General features: G+C 55.0%; 1 protein-coding gene across 1 annotated transcript in view; it reads left to right on the plus strand.

The window, feature by feature from the left end:
- The first annotated feature begins 15,626 nt into the window (after window positions 1-15,626).
- The window catches only part of RCOR1 (REST corepressor 1), a 107,249-nt gene continuing 98,530 nt past the window's right edge, over window positions 15,627-24,345 (plus strand). Inside the window, exons 1-2 of the mRNA XM_045822946.1 lie at window positions 15,627-16,166; window positions 16,251-16,310. Coding sequence (XP_045678902.1) covers window positions 15,854-16,166; window positions 16,251-16,310 — 373 coding nt within the window. The 5' untranslated portion in view covers window positions 15,627-15,853. The remainder of the gene's footprint in view (window positions 16,167-16,250; window positions 16,311-24,345) is intronic.

Below are 24,345 nucleotides of genomic sequence, written 5' to 3' on the forward strand. Positions count from 1 at the left end.
GTGGGGACGGAGTGGAGAGGGCATTCCTAATGGGGCAGGGGTATGGTCCAAGAGGTCCAGCCAGCCCCACTGGTGCAGCCCACCCTTAGCAGGCACACGGGCTCAGTGAGGGCCCCAGGACCCCCTGCCAGGTGTGATGTCCTCCGTTTCTCCCCGGGTACAGGACCTGGCTGACTGTCCTGCACATGGTGCAGGCCAGCCGAGTCAGGCCGCGAGCGTCCCAGCCCTGCACACCCTCTCCCCTGACGTCCTAGGCCTCCCGGATCCTGGCCCTGGGCCTGCCGTCCCCTTCTCCTCACACCCTGGCCCCTGAGCCTGTCCGTGATGCCGTGGGAGCCCCCATGCACCCTGGCACTCCTGCCCAGCCCGGGGGGCAGGGGGCTTGGGGGCCTTTGGCAGCAGCTGCAGCAGGGAACAGCAGCCAGCCAATCAAGGAGCTGTAGGGTGAGTATGGGAGGCAAGGAGGGCCACACCGGTGGGGGGATGGCAGGGAGTTCAGAGTGCCTCCGCCCGTTCTCCCTGGGGTGGGGGTTCCCTTCCAGATGGGGGGCAGTCCTGGGCCCCAAGCCCTGCCCCACCACGAAGGCCGACCTCCCTGCACATGTGCAGACCGACATCTCCTGGTGCTTTGGTCCCAGCGGCTACAGGGAAGATCTCATCTTGGATTCGCTTCTGTGGGGGCTCAGGGAATGCCCACATCGTGGGCCTGCCCACCGCACTCACAGTGTAATGGAGGGAACAGCTCAGGTCACCTGGGCTCCGGGGGTCCGGGGAAGTGGCTCTGTGATGGAGGGTGCCCTCCAGCTGAGCCTAAAAACTAGAGCAAGATAGAAGGAGCAGGAATAATCATCATCCTGAGATGCCAAGGTTGTGGGTTTGATCCCCAGTCAGGGCTCATACAAGAATCAACCAGTGAATGCATCAGTAAGTGGAACAACAAATTGACGTTTCTCTCTCTCCCCCTTCCTCTCCCTCAAAAAAAGAAAGAAGGAGAAAGAATGTGGAAGACACACACTTGCCCAATTCCAGTGCAGTAACAATTGCTAACTAAGCATCAAATACAGCTGTGAGTTTCCTGGTAGGCAAGGCAAAAAGGGAATGAGGACGGGCTGTTGGAACGCCACTCTGCTCAGGGCGAGCCTATCAGGCAGTTAGGATGGGAATTCTATTTGGGGACTCAGCTTCCCTTGCACAGCAGCTGCTAGGAAGCCACAGCTGTCCTCGGTGGGGGAGGGGGACAGGTGAGGTGTAGGGGGATGCTTGTGCCCTCACTCAGGAGCTCTCCAGGCCGTGGGACATCCCCCCCAAGAGTCAGAGTCCGCATTCGCACCCTGGGGTGGGGTGGCCAGTCCAGCTGCCCACTGGCTGTGAGATCTGGGCAAGTCGCTTTCTCTCTCTGAGTTCTGTCGTACAGGCTGGGCCAGGGTATGTGACAGTGCCAAACAACCTACAGATTTTTTTAAAGATTTTATTTATTTATTTTTAGAGAGGGAAGGGAGGGAGAAAGAGGGAGAGAGAGAAAACATCAATGTGCAGTTGCTGGGGGCCATGGCCTGCAACCTAGGCATGTGCCCTGACTGGAAATCAAACCTGCGACACTTTGGTTCGCAGCCCGTGCTCAATCCACTGAGTTACGCCAGCCAGGGCTAACCTACAGATATTTTTGCTTAACAGCTTTATTGGGTAATGATACTTCACGTATCATTAAATCGACCCATTTGCAATGTGCGCCTACGTCCGTGGGTCAGAGCGCTGGCGGCAGGTTGGATCCCCCGTCAGGGCGCACAGAGGAACCCAACAGTGACCGCATCAGCGAGTGGAACAGCAGATGGATGTCTGACTGTCTGTCTCTCCCTTTCCCTCTCTCAAAGGAAGTAATTTAAAAAAGTGCAACTCAGTGGCCGCCAGTCTGGTCGCAGAGTTGTGTCACCATCTGGAGTGTAAACATTCTCATCATCCCAAAAGAAACCTTGCACCCATTAGAAATCCTGTTTTCCCACTCCCCTCAGCCCCGGGCAACCACCGACCTTTCTGCCTCTATAGATTTGTCTGCTCTGGATACCTCCTATGAATGGAATGACAGCACGTGGCTGTTCGTGAGTAATTCCTCTCGCTGAGCCCAGTGTCTGAAAGGTTCATCCACGTTGTCCTTCCTTTCTTTTAGTGGCGGAATGGCGCTGCGCCGTGTGGCCGGACCACGCCTCGCTCACCGTTCTGCGGGGGAGGGACACGGGGCGTGCCTACTTTTCGGCCATCGTGAAGGACCCCGGGCGTGTTCTGAGACGCGGGGTTTCTGGGCCACGCGGCCGCTGCACGTTTAGCTTCCGGAGGAGCTGCCATGCCAGGCTGTTTACCAAGCGGCCGCAGCAGTGTTCGCGCCCCCAGCGGCGTGCAAGGGGTCCAGCGTCCCCGCTCTCTTGTCAACACTGGTGATCGTCTGTCTTTTCGGTGATGGCCGTCTTACTGCCCTGGCGTCTCCCTGGGGTTTGGACTTGCGTTTCCTGGTCACGATGGACGGTGAGCATCTTTTCATATATGTACACCAGCTGTTTGCATATCTTTGGAGAAATAGCCATTCAAGTCCTCTGCCTATTAAAAAAAATAGACTTTGTTTTTCAGAACAGTTTTAGGTTCCGCACCAAGTTCAGTGGCAGGTGGAGTTGCCCAATACACCCACCTCCCATTCGTTCAATGGCGCAGCGCAGCCAGGGTCCTCGCCCTACTCCTGGTCCATGCCCCTCTCGGGCCAGCAGGGTCTCTGCTCCCAGGGTCCTCGCTCCGGGACCCAGGATGATGGGGCTCCGCCGGTCACCACGGCAGAGGGAGAGGAGGAGGGCGTGTTAAGTCACCCACTTGCTCTATAAGCTTCCACCCGGAGGTAGCATGTGTCACTTCCACTCGCATTTCAGTAGCAAAGTGAGTCACCCAGCCGTGCCCGCCTCCAAGGAGACAGGCAGTCCTCCCATGTGCATTGAAGAGAGGATTCAAGTACGTGTGGGGCACCTCGGGTGATTCACTGGAGTTAAATGCGATTCCGTCCCGCAGGACTCCCCGCTGCCTTTCCTGCACCGCCAGGCACCATCCCTCCTGGGAGGGGGCCTGATGCAGCGGGCGGAGTGGCCCGGACTTTCTGTCCCGGACCACCTCACAGGGTGCCTGTTCCTGGAACCCCCCTTTGGGAACCCGCCTGGGCTGGTGGCCACTACCTAAAGTGGCGGGGTGGGGAGGGCAAACTTTCTGAACTGCTTTCCAGAAGTTCATGGCCCAGCTGGGGAAACAGGTCCATCGATTAAAAATCAAAATATAAGGCTGAAGCGCACCTTTGGAGTGACGGAGCCAGCTGCGGTGGAAGCTCCTGACTCTTCCCAGGTCCAGCCAGGGATGCCTCAGGTCTTCTGAGCCAAGAAGAGCTGGAAGGGCGCTCCGGCAGGAGGAACGGCCTGTGCAAAGGCCCTCAGGACTGGGAGGAGGTGATTTGTTCCTGGAAAAACAGCCCCGCGGCCTGCGCACAGGCTCCGAGGGGGGATGTGGCTGAAGACGAGGCCTGGGAACAGGCAGGGGCTTGAAGGGCAGGCGCAGGTGTCGGGTGGGCTTTATCCTCCAGGACGCGCGGGCAGACGGCTGCCCGCGGCCAGACCTAGCCCACCACCTGTCTCGTGCAGCCCGCGAGCTAAGTATGGTTTTACATTTGTTTAACTTGAAAAAAAAATCAAAAGAAAAATATCTTGGGCACAGGGAAATTGTATGAAATTCAAGTTTCAGTGTGCGAAATGACATTTCACGGGCACACGGGCATGGGCGTCAACACAGCGCCTGCGGCCGCCTTCGCCCCACAGCCGGCCCAGCAGCTGGAAGCCCCGGTTCCAGGTCCGGTTCCGCTGTCTCCCTCCCTGCGGCGCCGGGAACGCGTATGTCTGTCTCTTCTCTTCCGGGGGCCCCCGTGTCCACGTCTAGCAAATGGGAGCAGCGAAACTCAAAGTAAGAGAACACTGAACTTCAACTGTAATTGAAAAATTAAAACACTGTTAAATAAAAAATGAATAAAGATAACTTTACTAATGAGACCATGAACCCCTGCCCTGGGGCCCCCTGGGGTTACTCCGAGCGACCCGTAAAGCCGGTCTCAAAGGGATGGTGGCTGGCCCCGCCCGACTGTCCTCGTGGGCACTGACGCTGCGCGGACCACCTGAGCGGTGGCTGGGGCCGCGAGGGGCACAGGCCCCGCAGAGGGCCGACCTTGACGTGAAACCCTGTCGCCGTGTCCGAGCGCCTAGCACAGCCTGGGCACCTAGGCGTGTGGGGCTGGATGGAAGTCTCCGAGGCCCGGTGATTGTTCCACCACGTGAACCCACAGCGGCACCGGCGCTCGCTGCGTCCCACCCTCTAGGAACCGGGGCGATGCTTCCCGTGCCACATAATGCTGGGCCCTGAGCCTGGGCCTAAAGCCCCTCGTTTTACAAATGGGGAAACTGAGGCCAGAGAGGTCCGGGGACAGGCTTGGGGACTCTCAGGCGGCCTGAGGCAGAGCCAGTCCTGTGGCACCACCCCTTTCCCCGGGGGTGGGGGTGGGGTTCTCACCAGGACACTCCCAGCGGTGGCCGTGGCGGGTGCCCACTGACGTGCCCCCTCCCCAGGAGGCACAGGTGCCAGGACGTGTGGGGAGTCGTGCCGCTAATTAGTCACTTCGTTTTTGGCATCTCACGCAGCCTTGGGGAGCCGCAGAATGTCATTGTCAAAGTATTTTTGAATATTTGCCTCCTCAGCAAGAAGACGCTGTGAGAACACTCTGTCTCCCGTACGGGTGGATACTAACAAAACAACAGGCACTGCGGGCTGGGAGGATCTGGAGCCCGGGGAGAGGCCTGGAGACAGCCCCGGCGCTGCCAGCCGCACGCAGCGGGGCCCCTGCCCCTCCCAGGCCTCCCAGTCCTGCCCGAACCAAACGGTCCGCTCCCATCCCAGCTGGTTGGCCGAGCCTGCTGCGTGCCGCGCGCGGCGGTGAGCTTTGGAGACCCGACAGCGAACAAAACGGACAGGCGGGCCTGCCCTCAAGGGGCTGCCATCCTAAGGGGAGCCGGTCAGCACAGACCAGCAGGGCTGCTGGCGGGGGCACGTGCGAGGGAGAAGCTGAAATGCGCGCATGCGCGTGTGTTGGGTGGGGCGTGGCTGGACCTGGACAGGAAGGTCGGAGCTGAGCCGGGATCTGAAGGAGGCGAGTGGTGAGCCCACGGGGTTGCTGGGGAAGAGCCTTTCTGTCGCGGAGAACAGCAGGTGCCCGGGCCCTGAGGTCTGGGTTTGGTTCGTTCCAGGACCAGCCTGGAGGCCTGGAGGTGGGGGCCGTGGAGGGTCCGGAGCAGGGTTAGACGTGGCCTGGTTTCCGTCTTCCCGGCGTTCCTCTGGGGCCAGTGGGTCCCAGGTCTGTGGCAGGAGCAGAGTGGCCGGTGGTGGTGATGCAGGAGAGTTGCTGGGGCCACACCAGGGTCGGGACAGTGGAGGGACCAGAGGGGACTGGTGTCCAGATATGTCTGGGGGCAGAGCGCATGCTGGGTGTGGCGTCTGGGGAGGAGGGGAGGCAAGGTGCCTCCCAGGTTTTGACATGAGCAAGCACATGGGTGAAGAGGTGACACGTCCCCAGGTAGGGTGGGGGGAGGGCTCAGTGTCGTGACCTTCAGTTTCCACTGGGAAGCCCCGGGCAGACCAGAGCAGGTGGCTGGAGTGGAGGGATGCGTCTCAGCTGGGGACACAGACGTGGGAGTCAGGGGAATGAAGTGTCTTTAGAGCCACAATCCTCCCTGAGAGCACCAAGGGGTGAGCCAGCGGAGGGGCCGGGCAAGACAACCAGAACGGCCACTCTGGCCGAGGCGCAGGGCAGCCCAGGGCTGTGGTTGCCTTGGGGCCCGCACCTGCTGCGGCTCCGCATGGTTACCGCCCTGTCACTGTGACGTTGTGGCCTGCGCTCAGGCCCCTCTGCGAGAGGCCGTTTCCTCCTCCAGGACCTTCCCTCACGGTCCCAGGATCCGGGGCTTGTCATCTGGACAAGGCCTGGGGCGGGAAGGCCCAGGGACAGAGCACGGGGTACGCGGGCATGTCCAGACCCAGGGGCTCCCGGAGCAGCGTGGCCCCTGTCTGCCGGCCCCCCGGGTCCTGTAGGTGGACCCTGCTGTGGAATCTGAAGGCTGGGCTCCAACTTCGGTCCCTCAGTTCTGTGTGTGTGTGTGTGTGTGTGTGCATGTGTTAAAATACACGTAACACAACATTTGTCATTTTAACCATTTGAAATGCACCGTTCAGGGGCAGTTAGTACATTCACGGGGTCGGGCCACTCACTGTCCGGACGACCTAGCCCCGGAACTTCCCGCCACCCAGACCGGAAGCCCTGCCCCTGTGAAGTAGCCACTCCTCTTCCCTCCGCCCCCCAGCGCCTGACCACCACGCATCAACCTTCTGTCTCAATGGATTTGCCTGTTCTGCACATTTAAAAAAAATCTCCACCCGAGGATATGGTTATTGATTTCAGAGGGAGAGGAGGGGAGAGAGAAAGAGAGGGAGACAAACGTGTCTGTGAGAGAGAAACGTTGATGCGCTGCCTCTCCTTCGTGCCCCGACCAGGGGTCAAATCTGCAACTTTCTGGGGTGGGGGACGAGGCTCCGGCCAACCCAGCCCCGAGGCCGAGGCCTGTCCCGCGCACTTCGTACCACTGGCACCAGACACCACGTGACCTTTGGGGCTGGCTGCTTTAGCAGGACGCTTCACAGGTCCTCCACAGGTAGCCTGTGTCTGTGCATGGTTCACTGCTTTCTGGGGTTCGGGCGCCCCGCTTTGGCACAACTCTGTGACCCCGAGTGGCCGAGTCCCCCATCCCATTTCGTGGGGTTGTCTTGAAGGGACTTAAATGCCCCCCAGAAGTAGCGAGTCCACTTGTCACTGGGCCGAGGGGCAGGGAGGGTGAGTGTTTGGGGGTCTGCGAGTCAGCTGCCCCCGCGGCCAGACTGAGAACCAGCCCTACATGGTCGGCCCCGTCAGCGATCTGATTGCGGCTTCCAAGACTGTGTTGCCATTGTCTGTCCTTCTGTCCTTCTGGTGTCTTTGTCCCTGTGTTTTTGTCTGGTGGTGCTCCAGGCGGGACTGCAGTCGATGAATTTCCCCCAACCCTGCCGTCTTTCCATTCCTTCCAAGAGTTTCTGTGGTCTCTGTATCTGCCTTTTGGGGCAGGCTGCAGCCCCTCCTGGAAGAGGGAGCGGACCGGGAGGCCTGAGTGTGCGGCAGCCACACCCAAGGGGCGGGGCCGCTGGCCCTGGGCTGCCGATTCCTGCACTGGCTGGAGTGTCCGGCGTTTGGTAAAGGGCCCGGTGTTACTTGTGTTGTCCCCCGACCTAAAAGGATGCCTCTCTCTGGCCCACCCATTCAGAGCCCCAAACTCTTCCTGAGGCCCCCTGTGTGCTAGTACAGCAGGGGGTGGGGGTGGGGGTGGGGGGCAGATGCCAGCCAGGCAGGTGCTAGGGCTGTGAGGGAGGAAGGCCAGTGGGACAGTGGAGGGCCTTGGGCCATGGCGGCCTTCACCAGAGCCACCTTCCCCTGCAGGTGGCCCCCTCCCCCTTGGTCACTGCGAGGAATTCACTGAGACTGCCATGTGTTTGGGTTGTCCTCTGAGCCAGGCACGGGCCTGGGGCGGGGCCTGGAGGGCGGGGTTCCCAGGACAGAGGGGCAGACAGGCCCCAGTGCCAGGGCGGAGTCTAGTGAGGGAGCCCCTCCAGCACCAACGGTGCCACAGCGGTCCTGGAGATAAGGCTGGGAGCCGGGTGGGCGGGGTGGGCAGGGGCCTGTGGGGTCCCCCGCAGGGGTTGGTGGGGAAGGCTCTGGAATGAGGAGGAGGCAGCCTATAAGATGGGGACAGGTGTTGGGCCTGAGGAACAGCCTATGCAAAGTCCCCAGGAGGGGAGGAAGAGGGCTGAGAGTGGAGACCAAGAGGGGAGACGGGCCTGGGGCGGTGTGGGGGCGGGGGTGGGGGGGCGGTGCTGGAGCACAAGGAGGGGACTTTGAATTTTCTGCTCAGCAGGAAGCCCCTGGGGTGGAGGGGGCATGTTCTAAGGCTGGAAGGACCAGACCCAGCCCACTTTTCTGAGGTCTCTGTGGGGAGGGGGTGAGGCTGGGGGGTGGGGCCAGGGAATACCCAGGTGGCTGCTGGGCTGTGCTGCTGCGCCCTGGGGAGGCCCTCCTGGCTCTCCTGAGTCTGGTCCCTCTGGGTGGCCTGTCCCCAGGACTGAACGTTGACAGGCCTCTCATACCCACAGACCCACCGCCAGACCACCAGTCTCACTGCCCACCTCAGGGGGGAGATCGGTGGGTGCTCTTTTGGACCCAGGTCCAATGTGGGGAGGGGTGGAGTGGTCCCTCTTGTGAACCTTGTGGATTACAGGGTGAGTGGGTCGCAGACAGGACGCCACACACTGGAAGGCCACTTCCAGACCAGAAGAGGTACACTCCTTTTCAAGGGGCTAGATGTTGGGGTGCAGCCAGACTGTAGCCTGAAAGCTTCCGCATCTGCCAGCCGTGCTGCTTGCAAAGCCAGAGCCGGGCCCCACGTTTATTCCCCGGTGAGACGCGTGTGCTCGGACTCAGGAGCTGCTTGAAGGGCCCAGTGTGACCCCGTGACAAGGTCGGCCGTGGGGATTTAAAGAACCCCTGCTGTGAGCGAGGCCCATGCTGGGCTGGGGGGTCCCACACAACGTGAGCGAAGACGGGGCCTCCTGGAGTTCACTCTGCAGCAGGGGGTCCTTACAGCTGCGGCTGGTGCCAAGCAAGGAGTGTCCCAGGGCCCGGGGCTGGGGCAGGGGCCTGAGGTGGTCAGGGAAGTCAGAGGGGCTTCCTGCAGGAGGGGGCCTGTGGGCTGAGACATGAAGGACGGGTGGGCACAACTCAGACCATGTGTGCTGGTGGGAGGAGTGGCATGCCCTGAGCCACTCCCACAGGAGGGGAGAAGGTCCCCAAACTAGGGAATCTTGAGACAGACCTGGGACTGGAGGACCGCTGGTCTTCACCCTGGAGACTTCCTCCAGCCACCTCTCAGGGCTGGGCTCTGTCTCAGTTGCCATTAGCCATCCCATGTGCCTGTGGCCCCTGACGGGGGCACTCTGGGCAGCCCCACAGTGACCCCGGGCCTGTGGCCAGCTCCCATGCCCACCAGGGAGGTTTCTCAGATAAAGAGTAGCACATTCCTGAAGGTGTCTGGGTAAAATGGAAAGAAAGGGCCGGGCCGGTGCTTCCCTCCCAAGCCCTACCCTGATGACAGACTCCGGCTGGGCCTCCTCTCTCGGCCGTCCGTGCGGTGCACCCGCTTCCACTGAGCGGTTCAGTGGTTTTCGGCGCAGCCGCAGTGTTGAGCGGTCAACCCTACAATCAACCACAGACGATTGATGGCATCACTTCCAAAAGAAAACCACGCCCATTGCCAGTCACTGCCTGGTCCCCTCCCCGTGGGGCCCCTGGCCACCACCGATCTACTTCCTGTCTCTGTACATTTGCCTGCTCTGGACACTTCACGTAAATGGAATCATATACTATGTGGCTTTCTGTGACTGGCTTCTTCCATTTCATGTAATTTTTTTGAGATTCATCCATGTTGTAGCATGGGTCAGGATGTCATTCCTTTTTATGGCTGAATAATGTTGCATTTCATTTTTATTAAAAGAGTTATTTGTTGATTTTAGAGGGAGAGGGAGTAAGGGTGGGGCGGGGGAAGAGTCCTCCATTTGTTGTTCCACCTACTCGTGCATGCACTGCCTGCTTCTCCTGTGCGCCCCGGCTGGAGATCGGACCCACGGCCTTGGCCTATCGGGGAGACGCTCTCACCAGCTGAGCTACCCAGCCAGAGCTGTAGGCCACATTTTAAATTAAATTTTCTTTCTTTTTCTTTTTTTCTTTTAATCTCTCTCTCTTTTTAAATTGTCCATTTTCATTTTTTACATTTGTCTTTCGTAGACTGCATTTTGCTCTTTTATTCATCAGTTGATGGACATAAATTGTTTTTTCTGCTTTTTGGTTATTGTGACTGACACTGCTATGAACATACGTGTACCAGTGTTTGTGCAGACACGTGTTTTCAGCTATTTCAGTTACGAATCTAAGGGTGGGATTGGTGGGTCCTACGGGGACCTGCCGGCCTATTTGTCCCAGCAGCTGCACTATTCCACGCCCTGCCGCCAGCACAGCACGCCAGCACGTGGGGGTTCCGGGTTCTCCACATCCTCGCCAACACGTGGTTCCATCTCCGCTGTTCATTCTCGCCATCCCGGTGGGCGGGAAGTGGCGTCTCACCGTCGTTGTGATTCCATGTCCCTGAAGGCTAATGTTGAGTATCTTCTCACGGGCTCATCGGCCGTTTGCATGTCCTTTTTTGGACAAATGCCTATTCAGATACTTCACCCATTTTAAAACTAGGTTATTCGTCTTTTTATTACTGAATAGTGAGAGTTCCTTATATATTCTAGATAAACTGCCTTACCAGTGATGATTTGCCATTGTTTTCCATTGTGTGGACTGTTTATGCTTTTTTTTAAAAAAAATGCTCAACATACTTTTTTAAAGATTTTATTTATTTTTAGATAAATTTTATTTTTAGGGGAAAGGAAGGAAAAAGAGAGGGAGAAAAATATCCACGTGCAGCTGCCTCTTGAACACGCCCCCCTGGGGGCCTGGCCTGCAACCCAGGCCTTTGCCCTGATGGGGAATCGACCCAGCAGCTCTTTGGTTCGCAGGCCCGTGCTCAGTGCACTGGTGTATACTGAGCTACGTCAGCCAGGGCTCAATATACTTTTATTATTCTGCTGCCTTCCCTAAGGAATTTACCCTCCCTGCCCTCCCGTTTTTACTTTTTTTGATGGATCCTTAGCAACACAAAAATTTTTAATTTTGATGACGTCCAGTTTACTTATTTTTGTTGATGTTGTTGTTCTTTGTGCTTTTAGAATTGTCTTTGAGAAGCCTTTGCCTAACTCAAGGTCAGGAAGACTTATTCCTGTGTTCGCTCCTAAGAGTTAACCAGGGACCCGGCCCCCAACACAGGCGCGAGCGGTGACCGGGGATCCAACCGGCAGCCTTTCCGTTTGCCGGACGCGCCGAACCCACCAAACCCCACCAGTCAGGCCTCTCCTAGGAGTGTTATGGGTTTTAGCGCTTACAGTTGGGTTATGATCCATTTCGAACTGTTTCTTGAGTTATTAACACTTCGAATAACAGGATCTGGCAGCGGGCCTAGCACCTCCCGTGATTTTGGAGACAAGGGTGTTCGCCGTCCCGAGGTCCCTCTAACTGTGATGTGATGAGACGGTCTCATGACTTCTCTGTGGGACGTAGGTAGTGGCAGCTCTTGCTACTACCGCCTGCACTCACAATGAAAGAAAATGCTGCATTTCAGTTAGAGATTCGTTTACATAAAGCTGTATGTAAAGGTTCACCAGGTTCCCAGGTTCGAGGTCCCTTGGAATTCTAACCCCGACTTCAGGCTAAGAACTCCTGCGGTGGCCAAAATCCCTGCCCCAGGCCTCTGTTTCTGACCTGTGTTTTGGCGGCTTGAACCTTCCAAGACTGGCTTCAGGGTTGTCCTCCCGGCACCCGCAGCCCAGCCTGGTCCCCTCTGCCTGGCTCCAGCCATGGGGGAAGCCATTCTTTGCCTAGAATTTTCTAAGAAGCCATCTAACTAGAGTAACATTAAAACTAAAGCATAGCAGCAGTAGCACAGTAAACACTGCACGTCCAGTCAGGGCATTGGCGCTCATCTCCCTCCGTGCCCTCCCAGCCTCCGAGGTCTCCCGGGAGCAGACCTCCTGGCCTCCTGTGGCTGAAACCTGCTGCCTCTTCCGCGCGCCAGCTGCCCGGCTTAGGCAGATGACTTCTCTAGCAGCCTCAGTTTCCTTTATCCAAGGCTGGGTGAGCCAGCCAGAACCAGGTCAATGCCTAATAATGCACCAGGTCAATGTCTAATAATTTGCATCTTTCTGTATTCTCGGAGTTGTAACAGAAACTCAAATGGCTCAATTTAAAAGGCCAGGAATCGAGGCCTGGTTTATGGGGTGGGTGCATTGGGGAGGGAGAGTACAAAGATCCTATCAGGACTCAACCCGCCTCTCTCCACAGACTGGCAGGCGAGGCTGGGCTCCCTGGAGCAGGGCCCAGACTGGGGTGGGCCGGCGAGGCCCGGCGCTCAGGTGCTCACACAGCCTGCCGGAGCCAGAGCGCAGGCACCTCCTCCGGTGCCCAGCACCTGGCCCTGCCCAGGAGGCTCCAGGTTTCTCTAGTCCTTAGGTCCTGAGAAGCCCTTCCTTGAAAGCTCCAGAAAAAGTTCCTGAAAGGGCCCTGATTGGTCTGGCTAGGTCATGTGCCCACACCTGAGCCAATCGCTGCAGCCAGTGGGCCGGGTGCTCTGATTGGCCAGGCCTGGGGCATGTGCTGGTTGGGTTGCGATGGGAAGCCTCAAGCTAACCGCCTGGAATAGGTTGTTGAGGAGGGGCTACCTCTGGGGAGATGCTGGACTGGCAACCCCAAATCCCCATCGTGGGGGCAGATTTTATGTCTTGGTTAGACTTCCCTTATTCCAGGAAGCCACCCCGCACTGGGAATGGCTTCTGCTCTGTGCATCCACAGCAGCCTGGATTCCCTGTCGTTCACTTCTCCATGAATACTTTACATGCGCCAGGCACAGAGCAGTGGGTCCAGGAGGAGCCCCAACAATCACAGGTTGGAAGGAGGGGGCTAAGGGGCAGTGCTTTGTGAGGTAGGAGAACGAGGTCCGAGAAGTGAGGGAGTTTCTGCGAGTGGTGGACTCAGGTGAAACCAAGAAATGACCGCTGGGATCGGGCAGCGGGGAGGTTGTGAGTGACAACTTCCCCGCTGCAAGAGCGGAGAATGGGGACACAGCCCTGCTGGGGCGGGGCGAGGAGAGGCTGGGAAGGTAGGGGGTGGAGAAGACAGATATAGACCCATCTTTGCTGTCTTCTGTCGGGGCAGTAGAGAAATGGGGAGGGGGCAGAAGGGCATTTAGGAACATGGGAGAATTTCCCCTCCCCCCTTCTTGAAAATGCCGACCATGGGGACAGGGGCTGATGGCACGGGAGAGCATAAGGGGCTGCCAGCCGCAGCAGAAGGGTGCCTGCGGACTGGAAGGTACAGGGATCCTATCTGATGGCTTCAGTATTTCACACTGAAAAGGGAGGTGAGGCCCGGGGCTGGGAGTGAGGGCAGAAAGGGCTGTGGGAGGTGTAGGGAGGGGAGAGGTGTGACATTTTAGTCCCAGAGAGTGTCACCAAAAAGCAGGGTAGAGCTGCTGACTCTATAGAGTGCCAGTTTGAAGTCTGAGATCACAAATTCCCACTCAGAAGTGGGGTGTGTGGAAGCCCCCACCCCGAGCCATAGCAGGAGCAGGAAGTGGGGCTCTCCTTCAGGTTGGACGGCTTCCTGTGGTGGACGGCAAGAGGAGGTGGGACGATGAACTCTAAACATTGCCCGGACCAGGAGGTACATACTATCACCTGTTTTACTGATGAGGAAGCTGAGAGGTTCAAGGCCAATGCATGTGGCCCTGGGGTCCGACAAACTAGTGCAGGGCCTGATACATGTTAGGTGTTAATATTTGCTGAGAAACGTGAATAGTTGGAACGCCTGGTGGTGCACCCACAAGTCTGATCCAGACAGGAAGCAGCCCCAGCTTTGGAGGAGGTGGGTGGCTCTGATGACTGCGCGCTGTGCCATGCCTGCTGCCCTAATACATGACTCAATGTTACCTTTGTGTTCTTACAGGCTAATCTTTCCAGTGCCTAGTGGTAGAACTTCATAGACACCTAGCGAGCAGCTCATCCTGCTCTTAACCTCATTTCTCACCTCCGGATATGTCACAGCCCTGAGCCAGGTGGCCCAGCCCCAGGGGGAATGCCACCTGTGGTACCTAACCCTTAGCTTTGCTGTCTACATCCTACCCAGGCTGGCTGGCAGGGAGTATGCCAGGGGCACACACCTGTACCCCTGGTACAGCGCCTTGGTCTCTCCAAAGAGAGGTCTCTACCTTTAAGGGGAGTCCAGCAGTGTGGACTCTAACTTTATTGGTGGGGGCAGGTCTCCTGCATGGGAAGGGAGGGCGCCTAGCCCCTTTTTTCAAAGGCCATTTAAGCAGAAATGAACGTGGTCACTTTACTGAAGTTAATAATAATGGTTCGATGCTGCAGAAAATGTGGAAGCGATCACCCTGCTTATTTATTCGGGCTTTAAAACCATAAAACTCCAGATTTCTCCCTGTAGCTATTTATAACCTGAGCTGGTGTAAACTGTCCCCATAATAAGCTCAGGTTTGAAGTAACTTAAAAGAAAAATAGCCATCACTGCATTAAAAAAGATCATTTATAGACCTTCTCTCGCCTGCTAATTATGGACGAACAGCGTATGGTTTGGGGTGGGGGCGGGGCAGATACGGACCTCCAGAGAGGTCACACACTCCCCCGCCCGCCGCCCCCCCCCCCCATCTAGCTATAAAGTCACCCTTAGGCAGGCCGGTGGGCAGTCTCCAGACCAGGGGTGTTTCAGGATGAGTCGTGCTCTCCCTCTCGCCATGCCCGGGGTGGAGTGGGGGAGACACGACAGGCAGCAGATCCGGAAAACTGGCTCCTGCCTTGGAGGAAGTTGACCCTCCTCCCCTACCAAGGCCTGGGATGAAAATAGCTTCTTCCTCTTTACCCATCCGGGCCCCCAGCCCATTTCTCTAAGTCCTTCTCCCCATTTCTGCACGTGTTCCCTTCCCCCCGGGACAATTCGGCCCCTTCGCCGATCTCTAAACGGCCATCAGGATGACAGGGACCCTCCGGTCCGACCTCGGGAGACACGACGCGCCCCGCAACTCAGGCAATTACAGTGACTTCCAACCTCCCCCCACCCAATTAGCAGAAAGCTTCACCATGCCGCCAGCTCCCACACTGCTTCCATTTCCTTCAGGGGAGACTGTCACCTGGGAACCCTATCCTCTGTACCAGGGTTCTCCCGGCCCCGCTACACCCCCAAATCCCTTGGGGAAAGTGGGGGCGCAATTAGTTTCTTTCAATTAGTTTCTCCTCTTTGTATAGAACCATTCAAACTGTGGCATGTAATCCTCCGCGCGAGGGGGAAAGTAGTCCCGACCTTCCATTCGATTTCTGTTCTCGTGTCGAGCCTATTTTACTTTTTGAAGCCGATGGGACCCTCGGTGGGGCCCTTCGAGGAATGGGGAGGGGGCGAAGCTGCGGAGGTTGCGCACAGGTGAGGGTGTGGGAGCCTTGGCAGAGGGAGGGGGCGGGGAGGGCAGCTAACTCCTCGCTATTGCCTAGAGAGATGGATCATGGGGCGTAAAGAGATTGCAAAGCTCAAACCCTGTACAGCGGGCGATACGCGTCAACCGAACCTGACCAACGGAAGCCCGAGCCCCCTCTCCTCTCTCCCGCCCCGTCCCTCGGATAGACAGGCGCATCGAGCCAACCGGGCTGCCGCTCGCCGTCAAAATCCCACAAGAGCCAATGGGGCCACGCGGGGGCGGGGCCACTGCACGTTCGGCTGCGCGCGGCTTCCCAGGCCCCTCCCCTCCCTCCCGCCCGCTGTTCCCGGAGTAGTTGGTGCCAGTGAAGTGCGGCCGGCGATGAGAGCGAAAGTTGCGCTCGGCTCGGCGCTGGGGGCTTAACGCGGCCCCGCGCTCCGCCCGCCAGGGCCGCCCCCAGCTCCAGCTCGCGCCCGCCGCGCGCGCCAGGCCCCCGCGCCAACCCGCAAACCCCTCCCCCTGTCCCGGCGCCCCCTCCTCAGGAGCCGGGGGTCCCCGTCACTTTTGCACGGCCCCGGCCCCCGCCGATGCCGGCCATGGTGGAGAAGGGCCCCGAGGTGTCAGGGAAGCGCAGAGGAAGGAACAACGCGGCCAGCGCGGCCGCCTCGGCCGCCGCGTCGGCCGCCGCCGCCGCCTCGGCCGCCTCCGCCTCCGCCTCGGCCGCCTCAGCCGCCTCGGCCGCCGCCTCCTCCGCCGCCGCCTCCGCCGCCTCGGCCGCCGCCGCCGCCGCCCCCAGCAATGGGCAGAATAAAAGTTTGGCGGCGGCGGCGCCCAATGGCAACAGCAGCAGCAACTCCTGGGAGGAAGGCAGCTCGGGCTCGTCCAGCGACGAGGAGCACGGTAGGTGGCAGCCGCCCCGCGCCGCCCGCGCCGCGCCCGCGGTCGGCCCGCGCTCGCTGACCGCCGTGCTCTGCTTCCCCGCAGGTGGCGGCGGCATGCGGGTGGGACCCCAGTACCAGGCGGCGGTGCCCGACTTCGACCCCGGTGAGTAGTGCCCGGCCGGCCGCCCGGCTGGGGCCCGAAGGGGCGGGAGCCCTTGGACAACTTTCTTTTTGTGTGTTCGCCCTGCCGTCCGCGGGGGGAACAGCAGGCGCGACCGGGAGGGAAGCACAGCCGGCGTGGGGTGCCGGCCGCCCCCCGCGCCCCCGGGACCCGAGGCGGCCCCGGCAGTGCGGGGTCCGGACGAGCTGCGCCCCGGCCGCGGGGAGGGTGGCCGCGCCGGAGAGTTAGCATCCCGCGAGCCCGCACCCGGGGCGGCCTCGGACCCCGCGCGCCACGAGCGAGTGCTGCCCGGGGCCTCTCCTCGGGCCCCGGGGCTCCGAGCGCCCCCACTCCCGCCGCTGCCCGAGGGCGAGAGGTGCCCCGACCTCCCAGACCCTGCCCTGGGGGAGCCGCCTGCCGCAGCCCTCGGACCGGGCTGCGGATGCGTGTGCAGCCCCCTCCCCCTGGCTGTGGAAGGAAGGGGCTGTGGAAGAATGGAACCTGCCGGAGCTCGAGCCTCCCCGGGGACCTCCGCCCCGGGCGCTCCCTGCACCCCAGGCCGGAGCCTTCGCCCCCCTCGCTGCTGCTCTGCGGGGAAGCGGATTTACAGCGGTACCAGAAAAACCCAATCAGACAAAGGAATTCGTCGGGTTCTAATGCAGGAGACTCCAGCCTGCCTCCGTGTGAGGCTGTCTTTAAAGGTTGTCGGCACGGAGAATGTTTCAAAGGACGGGGTTTTATTTTATTTTTTCAGAAGTGAAATTCAAAAGCGAATCGTGCGGAACTGGAGTTAACAGGCCTCCCGGCCGGAGAGCTTTCGAGCCGGAGGTTCTCTCTGTAGGTTACCCTGCTAGTTTCTTTGAGAAACCGATGCACAGATGCTTCTCTTTGGGAGCAAGACTGCACAAAACTGCATGGGTCTGGTCGTCGGGCGAGGCGATTGCTCCCCAGCTGTTACTAAGGGACTGAACTCCCGGTGTTCTTTGGGGTGAAAACACTCGGGGATCCCCCGGGGAGCTCCTGGGCTCCCCGGAGGAAAATGACCTCCCCCGTGTGTGCCCCCTCGGGTTGGGTGCACGGACTCCGGTCTCTTACATGTAGGGAGTCCGACACCCAGGGTGGTATTCCGCTGAAACTCCCGGTGGTGGTTCTGATAGTTTCCCCTCGCCTGGCATCTTCCTTTTTTGGCAGTCACTTCTCATTTCCCCGAGTGACAGGATGGGGCCGGGAGACCCGGCGCTGCTCCTCCGTGCGTGCCTCCTCCATTCCTCGGTTGGCCACCAGGGGAAGCGTGCTGCTTTTTGGTTACAGTTGACCCCATCTTCATTTTGTAGGTCAAGTCCATCTTTGTTTTAATATACAGAACCTAAAGCAGAGCTTGTCACCAAGTTACACAGCCCCCGCCCCGCAGTGTTAAAAATCAGCTTGCACAAATGTTTAGTTTTAGTGAGTTGGTCAGCTTTGGGTATCTTTTGGTTACATGTGTTAGTTTTGCAAGCTTTCTTTAAATGTGTTGGATGTGACTAAGGGAAAGAGGGTATTTGATGGCAGCCATAGGAATTAATTTCCGACATAACCATCTTCTAAGTATTGATGTCTAGTGCTGCATTGTTAGTGAGGAACCAAACTTTCGAGTTGTCTTCTTTTTAAAAATTTAATTATTTATTGATTTTAGACAGAGAAAGAGAGAGAGAAAAAGAGAAACATAAATTTGTTGACTTTTTGTACCACTTCTTTATATCTCATTGGTTGATTCTTATATGTGCCCTGACCAGGGATCAAACCCACAACCTTGGTGCATGGGGATGACCCTGTAACCAACTGAACTACCCAGCCAGGGCCTAGAGTTGTCCTCTTCTTTGAAACAGCAAATGTAATAGGATCATATTTTGAGCTGTCCTTGCATTTATTTGTTATGGGATTGGTGCAAGTGTAAATTTGCCAGAGACCTGCCATTGAAAAAGTAAAACATTGTAAATGTTCTGCTGCATACTTTTACTGCCAGTCGATTGGGTCTTGGTATTAACATTTCCAAACTTCCTGTGTTGTGTTTGTTTGAACCTAGAAGGGCATCTAACTGCTATGAAATAATTTCAGACCCTGTTTTGCCAGTCTCATCAGTGGAACACATTCCTAGGCATTGCTGGGAGTTGTGGGACTTGTCTCCTAATGATTTTTCTTGAGTGTGTTCTCATATACCTTAAAATCTAAGGGAAGAGACAACTTCCATTTTTGGAATAGAAATGGTCACCGTGTTCTTTTCATGGAACAAAACACAGTTTTTAGAAAGTCTTTAGTCTTAAAACAGATTCTTTCCCTGAGTACAAGTTAGGAATACTATGGATTAAGTTGTGCTTGTTACTGCTTTTTCTTTCTCCCTGCCTGAGTTTTTTGTTTTTTATTTTTCTTTCTCCCTGCCTGAGTTTTGAATGCACCTCCCTCCCTTTCCCTCTACCAGACTTTGAATAGGTAGGTGAGTGTGGAACTCATCAGAAAGCGTTTTGGCCCCTGTGGTAAAGATGTGTGAGGGGAGCAGTTGATGGTAATTTTTAAGTCAGATTTTATTTATCCACAGTATCCCAACTTGGCCCTGTTTAGCTTTAAAAGCAAATTTAGGTTGAAACCTGGGCGGCCGGATATGCCCCAGCAGCCCAAGGAAGGTTCCCTTCTGTCTGTGGTCGCTCACAGCCCATCAGTGGACTGCGATGTGACTTGGTAATGAAGACACCATCTATGTTTACAGCGACAGAAGAGGTCCTGTCAGTTAGACTGAAACACACAGACCTGCGTGCAGCTCTGCACCTGTAACCTGGGCTCCGTTCTCGCGTGGTGTCCGCCCCCTTTCCAGTCCCAGTGCCGCAGCATGTGCTGAGTTGTCATTGGTCTCCCCTAGAATTTAGTAGTCACAGAACAGAGATAGGGAGGCACGCTCATCCTGTCCTCCTCTGGTTGGTTATTTTCTGCAGTTGCAAAGGACGACTTGTTTTGGAATGAGTAGTGTTTTCTGCACAAAAATGGGAATGTTCCCAATAGGCATGCAAAGGAAGAAGCTGTTGAGCCCATATATTTGTTTCATCGTTTGTTTAGAAGTCTTTTTCTTTGTTGTCTTCTAGCTGGAGGAGCACAGGGACCGGGTTTGGGAGTTGACTCCGGTTCTTTGTTTTCTGAAGCGTGTGTTACTGTCACGTTCTGTCCTGTCCTGAGTTGGTTTTCAGTATCACAGTTCACTGATAGTAAAATGAAGACTCTTACAGAGAGGAAGTGTTAGTGGTAAATATTTTTGTGGTAAGGGGCCTTTAAACATACAATCCATGTTTGAAACATTGATTCCAATAGGTTTAATCAGATTTGAAAATTGTGGTTGTCATTGGCTCAAATAGCACTTCAGAGTTGACTGGTATTAAAAGTGTGTTACTTTTTTTTTTCCCCCAAAGTGTGTGTGTGTGTGTATTTATTTATTCTCTCAGTTTATTTTTTTAAATGAATCTATTTATTTATTTATTTTTAGAGAGGGAAGGGAGGGAGAGAGAAAGAAAGAGAGAGAGACATCAATGTGTGGTTGCTGGGGGCCGTGGCCTGCAACCCAGGCACGTGCCCTGACTGGGAATCGAACCTGCGATGCTTTGGTTCGCAGCCTGCGCTCAATCCACTGAGCTACGCCAGCCAGGACAAAAGTGTGTTACATTTTAATGTGGGATAATTTTACTGAACAGGGCATCTTGATCTACTTTTCATTTTTTTTTTTTTTTTTTTACTGGTGGTTCTGTGTAACCCTTTGAACACATTGTTTTCTGTGCTTTCATTTCATTGTAAAAATCAGTTTTATAGATATCCTAAAATTCAAGTTTTGGTGAACGGTTTGTGATTCAAACACAACCATGGCGCTGTTGCTGTTAAGTGAGGGGTCGGGGTCAGGAGTGTTGGATCACCTTCACCAGGGCGGGTTGTCAGAGGCTGCGCGCCCTCCTCCGTGACTGAGAAGGGGACGGACGGGAGGGCTGGTCATTCTGCCTCCAGGAGCCTCCGGTTCCTCAGTCTGAATCAGGGTCCTGTCATGCCTTGCTGTGTGTGGTGCTGGTTGTAGTCGCCCTACCTGATTTCAGAGGCGGCGTGGACTGGCCTCCCTGAGCTGGGCTGTGAGAACCGGGAGACCTGAGGTCGAATCCTGCCAGGGCCTCTTGCTGACTGTTCGTTGACCCCGGGCAAGCGCCTTCATTTTTGCTTTTTCTGTGAAACAGATCGTGGGACTTCCTCAGGAGAAGGGACTGACACAGCTGATAGCCCTAAATTGCCTAGCTCAGTACGCGGCATGCCGCGAGTGCTCCGCAGACCTTTCCTGCTGCCCTAGTCGTGCCCGCGGCTGCGCTTGCCAAGGAGTGGTCCCCGCACTGCCCGCTTGACTCCTAGGCGAGACGGGATTATAGCGAAGCCGCTGGTGTGGGTGCAGATCGTACACCGAGATATTTGAAGGTGACTGCTTTTAAGTTACAGGTACCTGCTGCAATTCTGGTAAATTCCCGGAAGAGAGAACTAGTTCAGAAACATTTATGTAGTAGAAAGGAACACAGAGTTTCCAAAGGGAAGAGGTGAACCTGTTTGGATCAAGGTTCCGGATGTACAAAAGAAAACTTGACTCCATCCGTGGGCCAGGCACACTAAGCAGGGTCTGAGCTAGGGAGTTTTTTTGCTCTAAACGTGTCTTTGAGAGTTAGTACTTTTGAGGCATGCCGTGTCACAACGGTCCCCTTCCACGGGTGATGTTGGGATTACAAGGTTAGTGGGCTGAGGCTGACCGTAGCAGAGTTGTTTCAAAGGCATTGTTAAAGGTCATTTGTGCTGAAGAAATTTAGGCTTACTCTTATTCATTTTCCTTGGCGTTACAAAGTTCTGTGGGGCAGTTCAGTTTAAGGAGGTCTTTGGAGATGAAACATCAAAGTTCTATCCAGGCTACTGTATTCTTCTCCAGTTTATCAAACTTTTTGTATTTTTCCCATGCTACAGAAATTGTCGTAATTGACTTACAGGTTAGCTAGCCTACACTTTCTTAGCCTTTCTCAGAGGTTCTTCCATGCATAATTTAAAAGTAAGAAATAAGGCTTCTATTTTGTCCCCTTACTCTAAGGGATAATGGTGATCTTTGCTAAGGAGTATGTAATAAGTATTTATGTTCGAAACAGAGAACTTGAAATCGCGCTCTGGTGAGACTGACTCTGCAGCAGCACAGGAGATGTCAGAAAGGGAGGAACTGGGGATGGAATGCTGATTTCATGGTTTGGACTGAGTTAATAATTCCTGCAGCATTAAATAGCAATTGTGGAAAATATTATGATCCTAGAAAGGATAGGGAGTATAACAATTTTTTCTGTTTCATGTATTGGAAGTTTTAATAATACATATATTCAGCCCCTGGTTGAGTTTTATGGTTTCTGTTGATTTTTAAATATATAATATTTTCAAGTTGATGTAAGGTGGCAAAAGTGTTTTGCTAAAATGTTTGAGAGAAATGCACATTTTAAAATAATATTAAAGTATTTAAGTGAAGTGTTAATAATCCCCAAGCTCCTATTTTTTTCCAAAGTAGTTAAATTCTTTAAGATGTGGATCTTAGTAAAATTGTACCCTAGACCTAATTCTTTGAAATTTCTGGATTTTCCCCTCCCTTAAAGTAATGAGAAAAAATTGTAATGTCCCTATAGTCCACCCTTCCTGTGTTCCAGCTGAGGATAGTGAGACCTAGGGAGATAAAGTGACTCATGTGTCCGTCTGTCAGTGACTAGTTATCGAAAGTATCTTAAGGGAGATTTAGGGCTCTGTGAGGCCAGACTCCAAACTTTTATTGTTTTATTAAAAAAATTTTTTTAAGGTAGACAAGTAATTTTATTTTGTGTATGCAAATACCTGTCAAGTACTGCAGACTTTTCCCATCAGTTTTCTCTCAGACACTGAAAATCATGATGCCCTATTCTGTGAGCAGCCAAAGCTAGTATCTCTTCACTTCAGTCCTGTAGCAAAAAAACTTTCATTGTTTTAGAAGTTTCGGAACCTTGTTACTGGGTGCAGTAACCTAGATAAAAGTTAAACTTTCAAAAACTGAAGTGACTAGCTAGTTATTGTGCATGTTTTTTTAAAGATTTTATTTATTTTTAGAGAGCGAAGAGGGAGAGAGAGGGAGAGAGAGAGAGAGGGAGAGAAACATCAGTGTGCGGTTGTTGGGGGCTGTGGCCTGCAACCCAGGCATGTGCCCTGACTGGGAATCGAACCTGCGACACTTTGGTTCGCAGCCCACGCTCAATCCACTGAGCTGTGCCAGCCAGGCTATTGTGCATGTTTGAATGTCCTTGCAAATTAACATAAAGTAGGATAGAGTTGTAAAAATAGATTCGTTAAAAAAAATGTTCAAATAGAACAGGAAACACATACAGCACTCTCATGCACCCACCACTGTGATTACACACTTAACATTCAGCCGTATGTGCTTCAGGTGCAGCTGAGGCTGGTTCCTCCACTCCCTCCTCCACTACTCGGAAGTCGGTTTATTTATTCCTGTGATAGTTTGTTTGCATCCTCTGAGAAGCAGGTGTTGAGGTAGATCTGTATGTGCAAGGGATTCATAGGTGTAAATGTCTGTGCGGGATAAAGAGGGAGGGAAGAAGGCGAGGTGGCCAGAGACTTCAGACTGGGTGTGGGTGTGATACCTGTGAAGGGAAACAGAAAAGGGAGACCGGTGCTGGATCTGGGGTCGGGACTGCGGTGCAGCTGGAGGAAATTTCTGCCAGAGCAGAGACTGTTGGAAGCGCCCACTGGGCAGGAATGGCCCTGCTGTGTTCAGTCGTTGGCCTGGCCCTGGAATTCGTGCTGCCGAGAATCTGTAAGGTGCCGGCCTGCTGGCTGCTGGTCTTTGGCTAATCACACTGCTCTGCGCTCTCCCTCTGAGGTGGGACCTGAATGGCACCCTCTCCAGGCCATCAGAGTGCCCCGGCACCTTGTTGTACTTCAGCACGTACTTACATGTGTGATAAACAGTGTGTGTTGTGTTCGTCAGTCCTTTTCTAAAAGGAGTTAATTGTGCATATAGATAATGTGCACAGATTATTTGTATGCTTTGATCTTTTCCAAATGAGGACACTCCCACTCCTCAGCACCGTAAAGCCTTGTGGGAGCCAGTGGTGTCTTGTCCATTGTCATTTGAGCTGCTAGTTTAGGTTCATCTGCTGCTAACTTGTCATAGCTGAGCGTGGTTCTGAGTTTAATAAGAACATATGCTTGGTGTGGTTGACTTTCCTTGACTAGACATTTAAAAAATATTTTATTTATTTATTTTTAGAGAGAGGGGAAGGGAAGGATAAAGAAAGGGAGAGAAATATCAATGTGTGGTTGCCTCTTGCTCTCGCCTCTCCTCCCTGCACTGGGGACCTGGCTCCAACCCAGGCATGTGCCCTGACTGGGAATCGAACCAGTCACCCTTTGGTTTGCAGGCCTGTACTCAGTCCACTCAACCACACCAGCCAGGACTTTCTTCTTAAAAAAAAAACAAACAACTTCACCTGGGGACATTTTTTCATTGCTTGTATTTATTTATTTTGAAAGATTTTATTTATTTATCTTTAGAGAGAGGGGAAGGGAAGGAGAAAGAGAGGTTTGCCTCTCGCACCCACCCCTCCCCCAACCAGGGACTTGGTGGCAACCCAGGCAGTGCTCTGACTTGTAATCGAATGTGTAACCTTTTGCTTTGGAGGAGGGTACCCAGCCCAGTGACCCATACCAGTCAGGACTTCCTTTCCTTTCAGAGAGAGGTGAGGGACAGACAGACAGACATTGATGTAAGAGGGAAACATTGATGAGTCCTTCATACTCACCCTGGCTGGGGATTGAACCCACAACCTGCAGCCTTTCCGTGTATGGGATGACGCTCCAACTAATGGAGCCTTACCAGCCAGGGCTTGCTTTGGTATCATCATTTTCTTTCTTCTTTCATTTTCTTTCTTCTTCGTTCTTCTTTGTTCTTCATTTTTAGGGAGAGGGGAAGGGAGGGAGAAAT

This window comes from Phyllostomus hastatus, unplaced genomic scaffold (assembly GCF_019186645.2).
Source record: "Phyllostomus hastatus isolate PE091 unplaced genomic scaffold, TTU_PhHast_1.1 phas_scaffold_501, whole genome shotgun sequence".
In the NCBI taxonomy this organism is placed as follows: domain Eukaryota; kingdom Metazoa; phylum Chordata; class Mammalia; order Chiroptera; family Phyllostomidae; genus Phyllostomus; species Phyllostomus hastatus.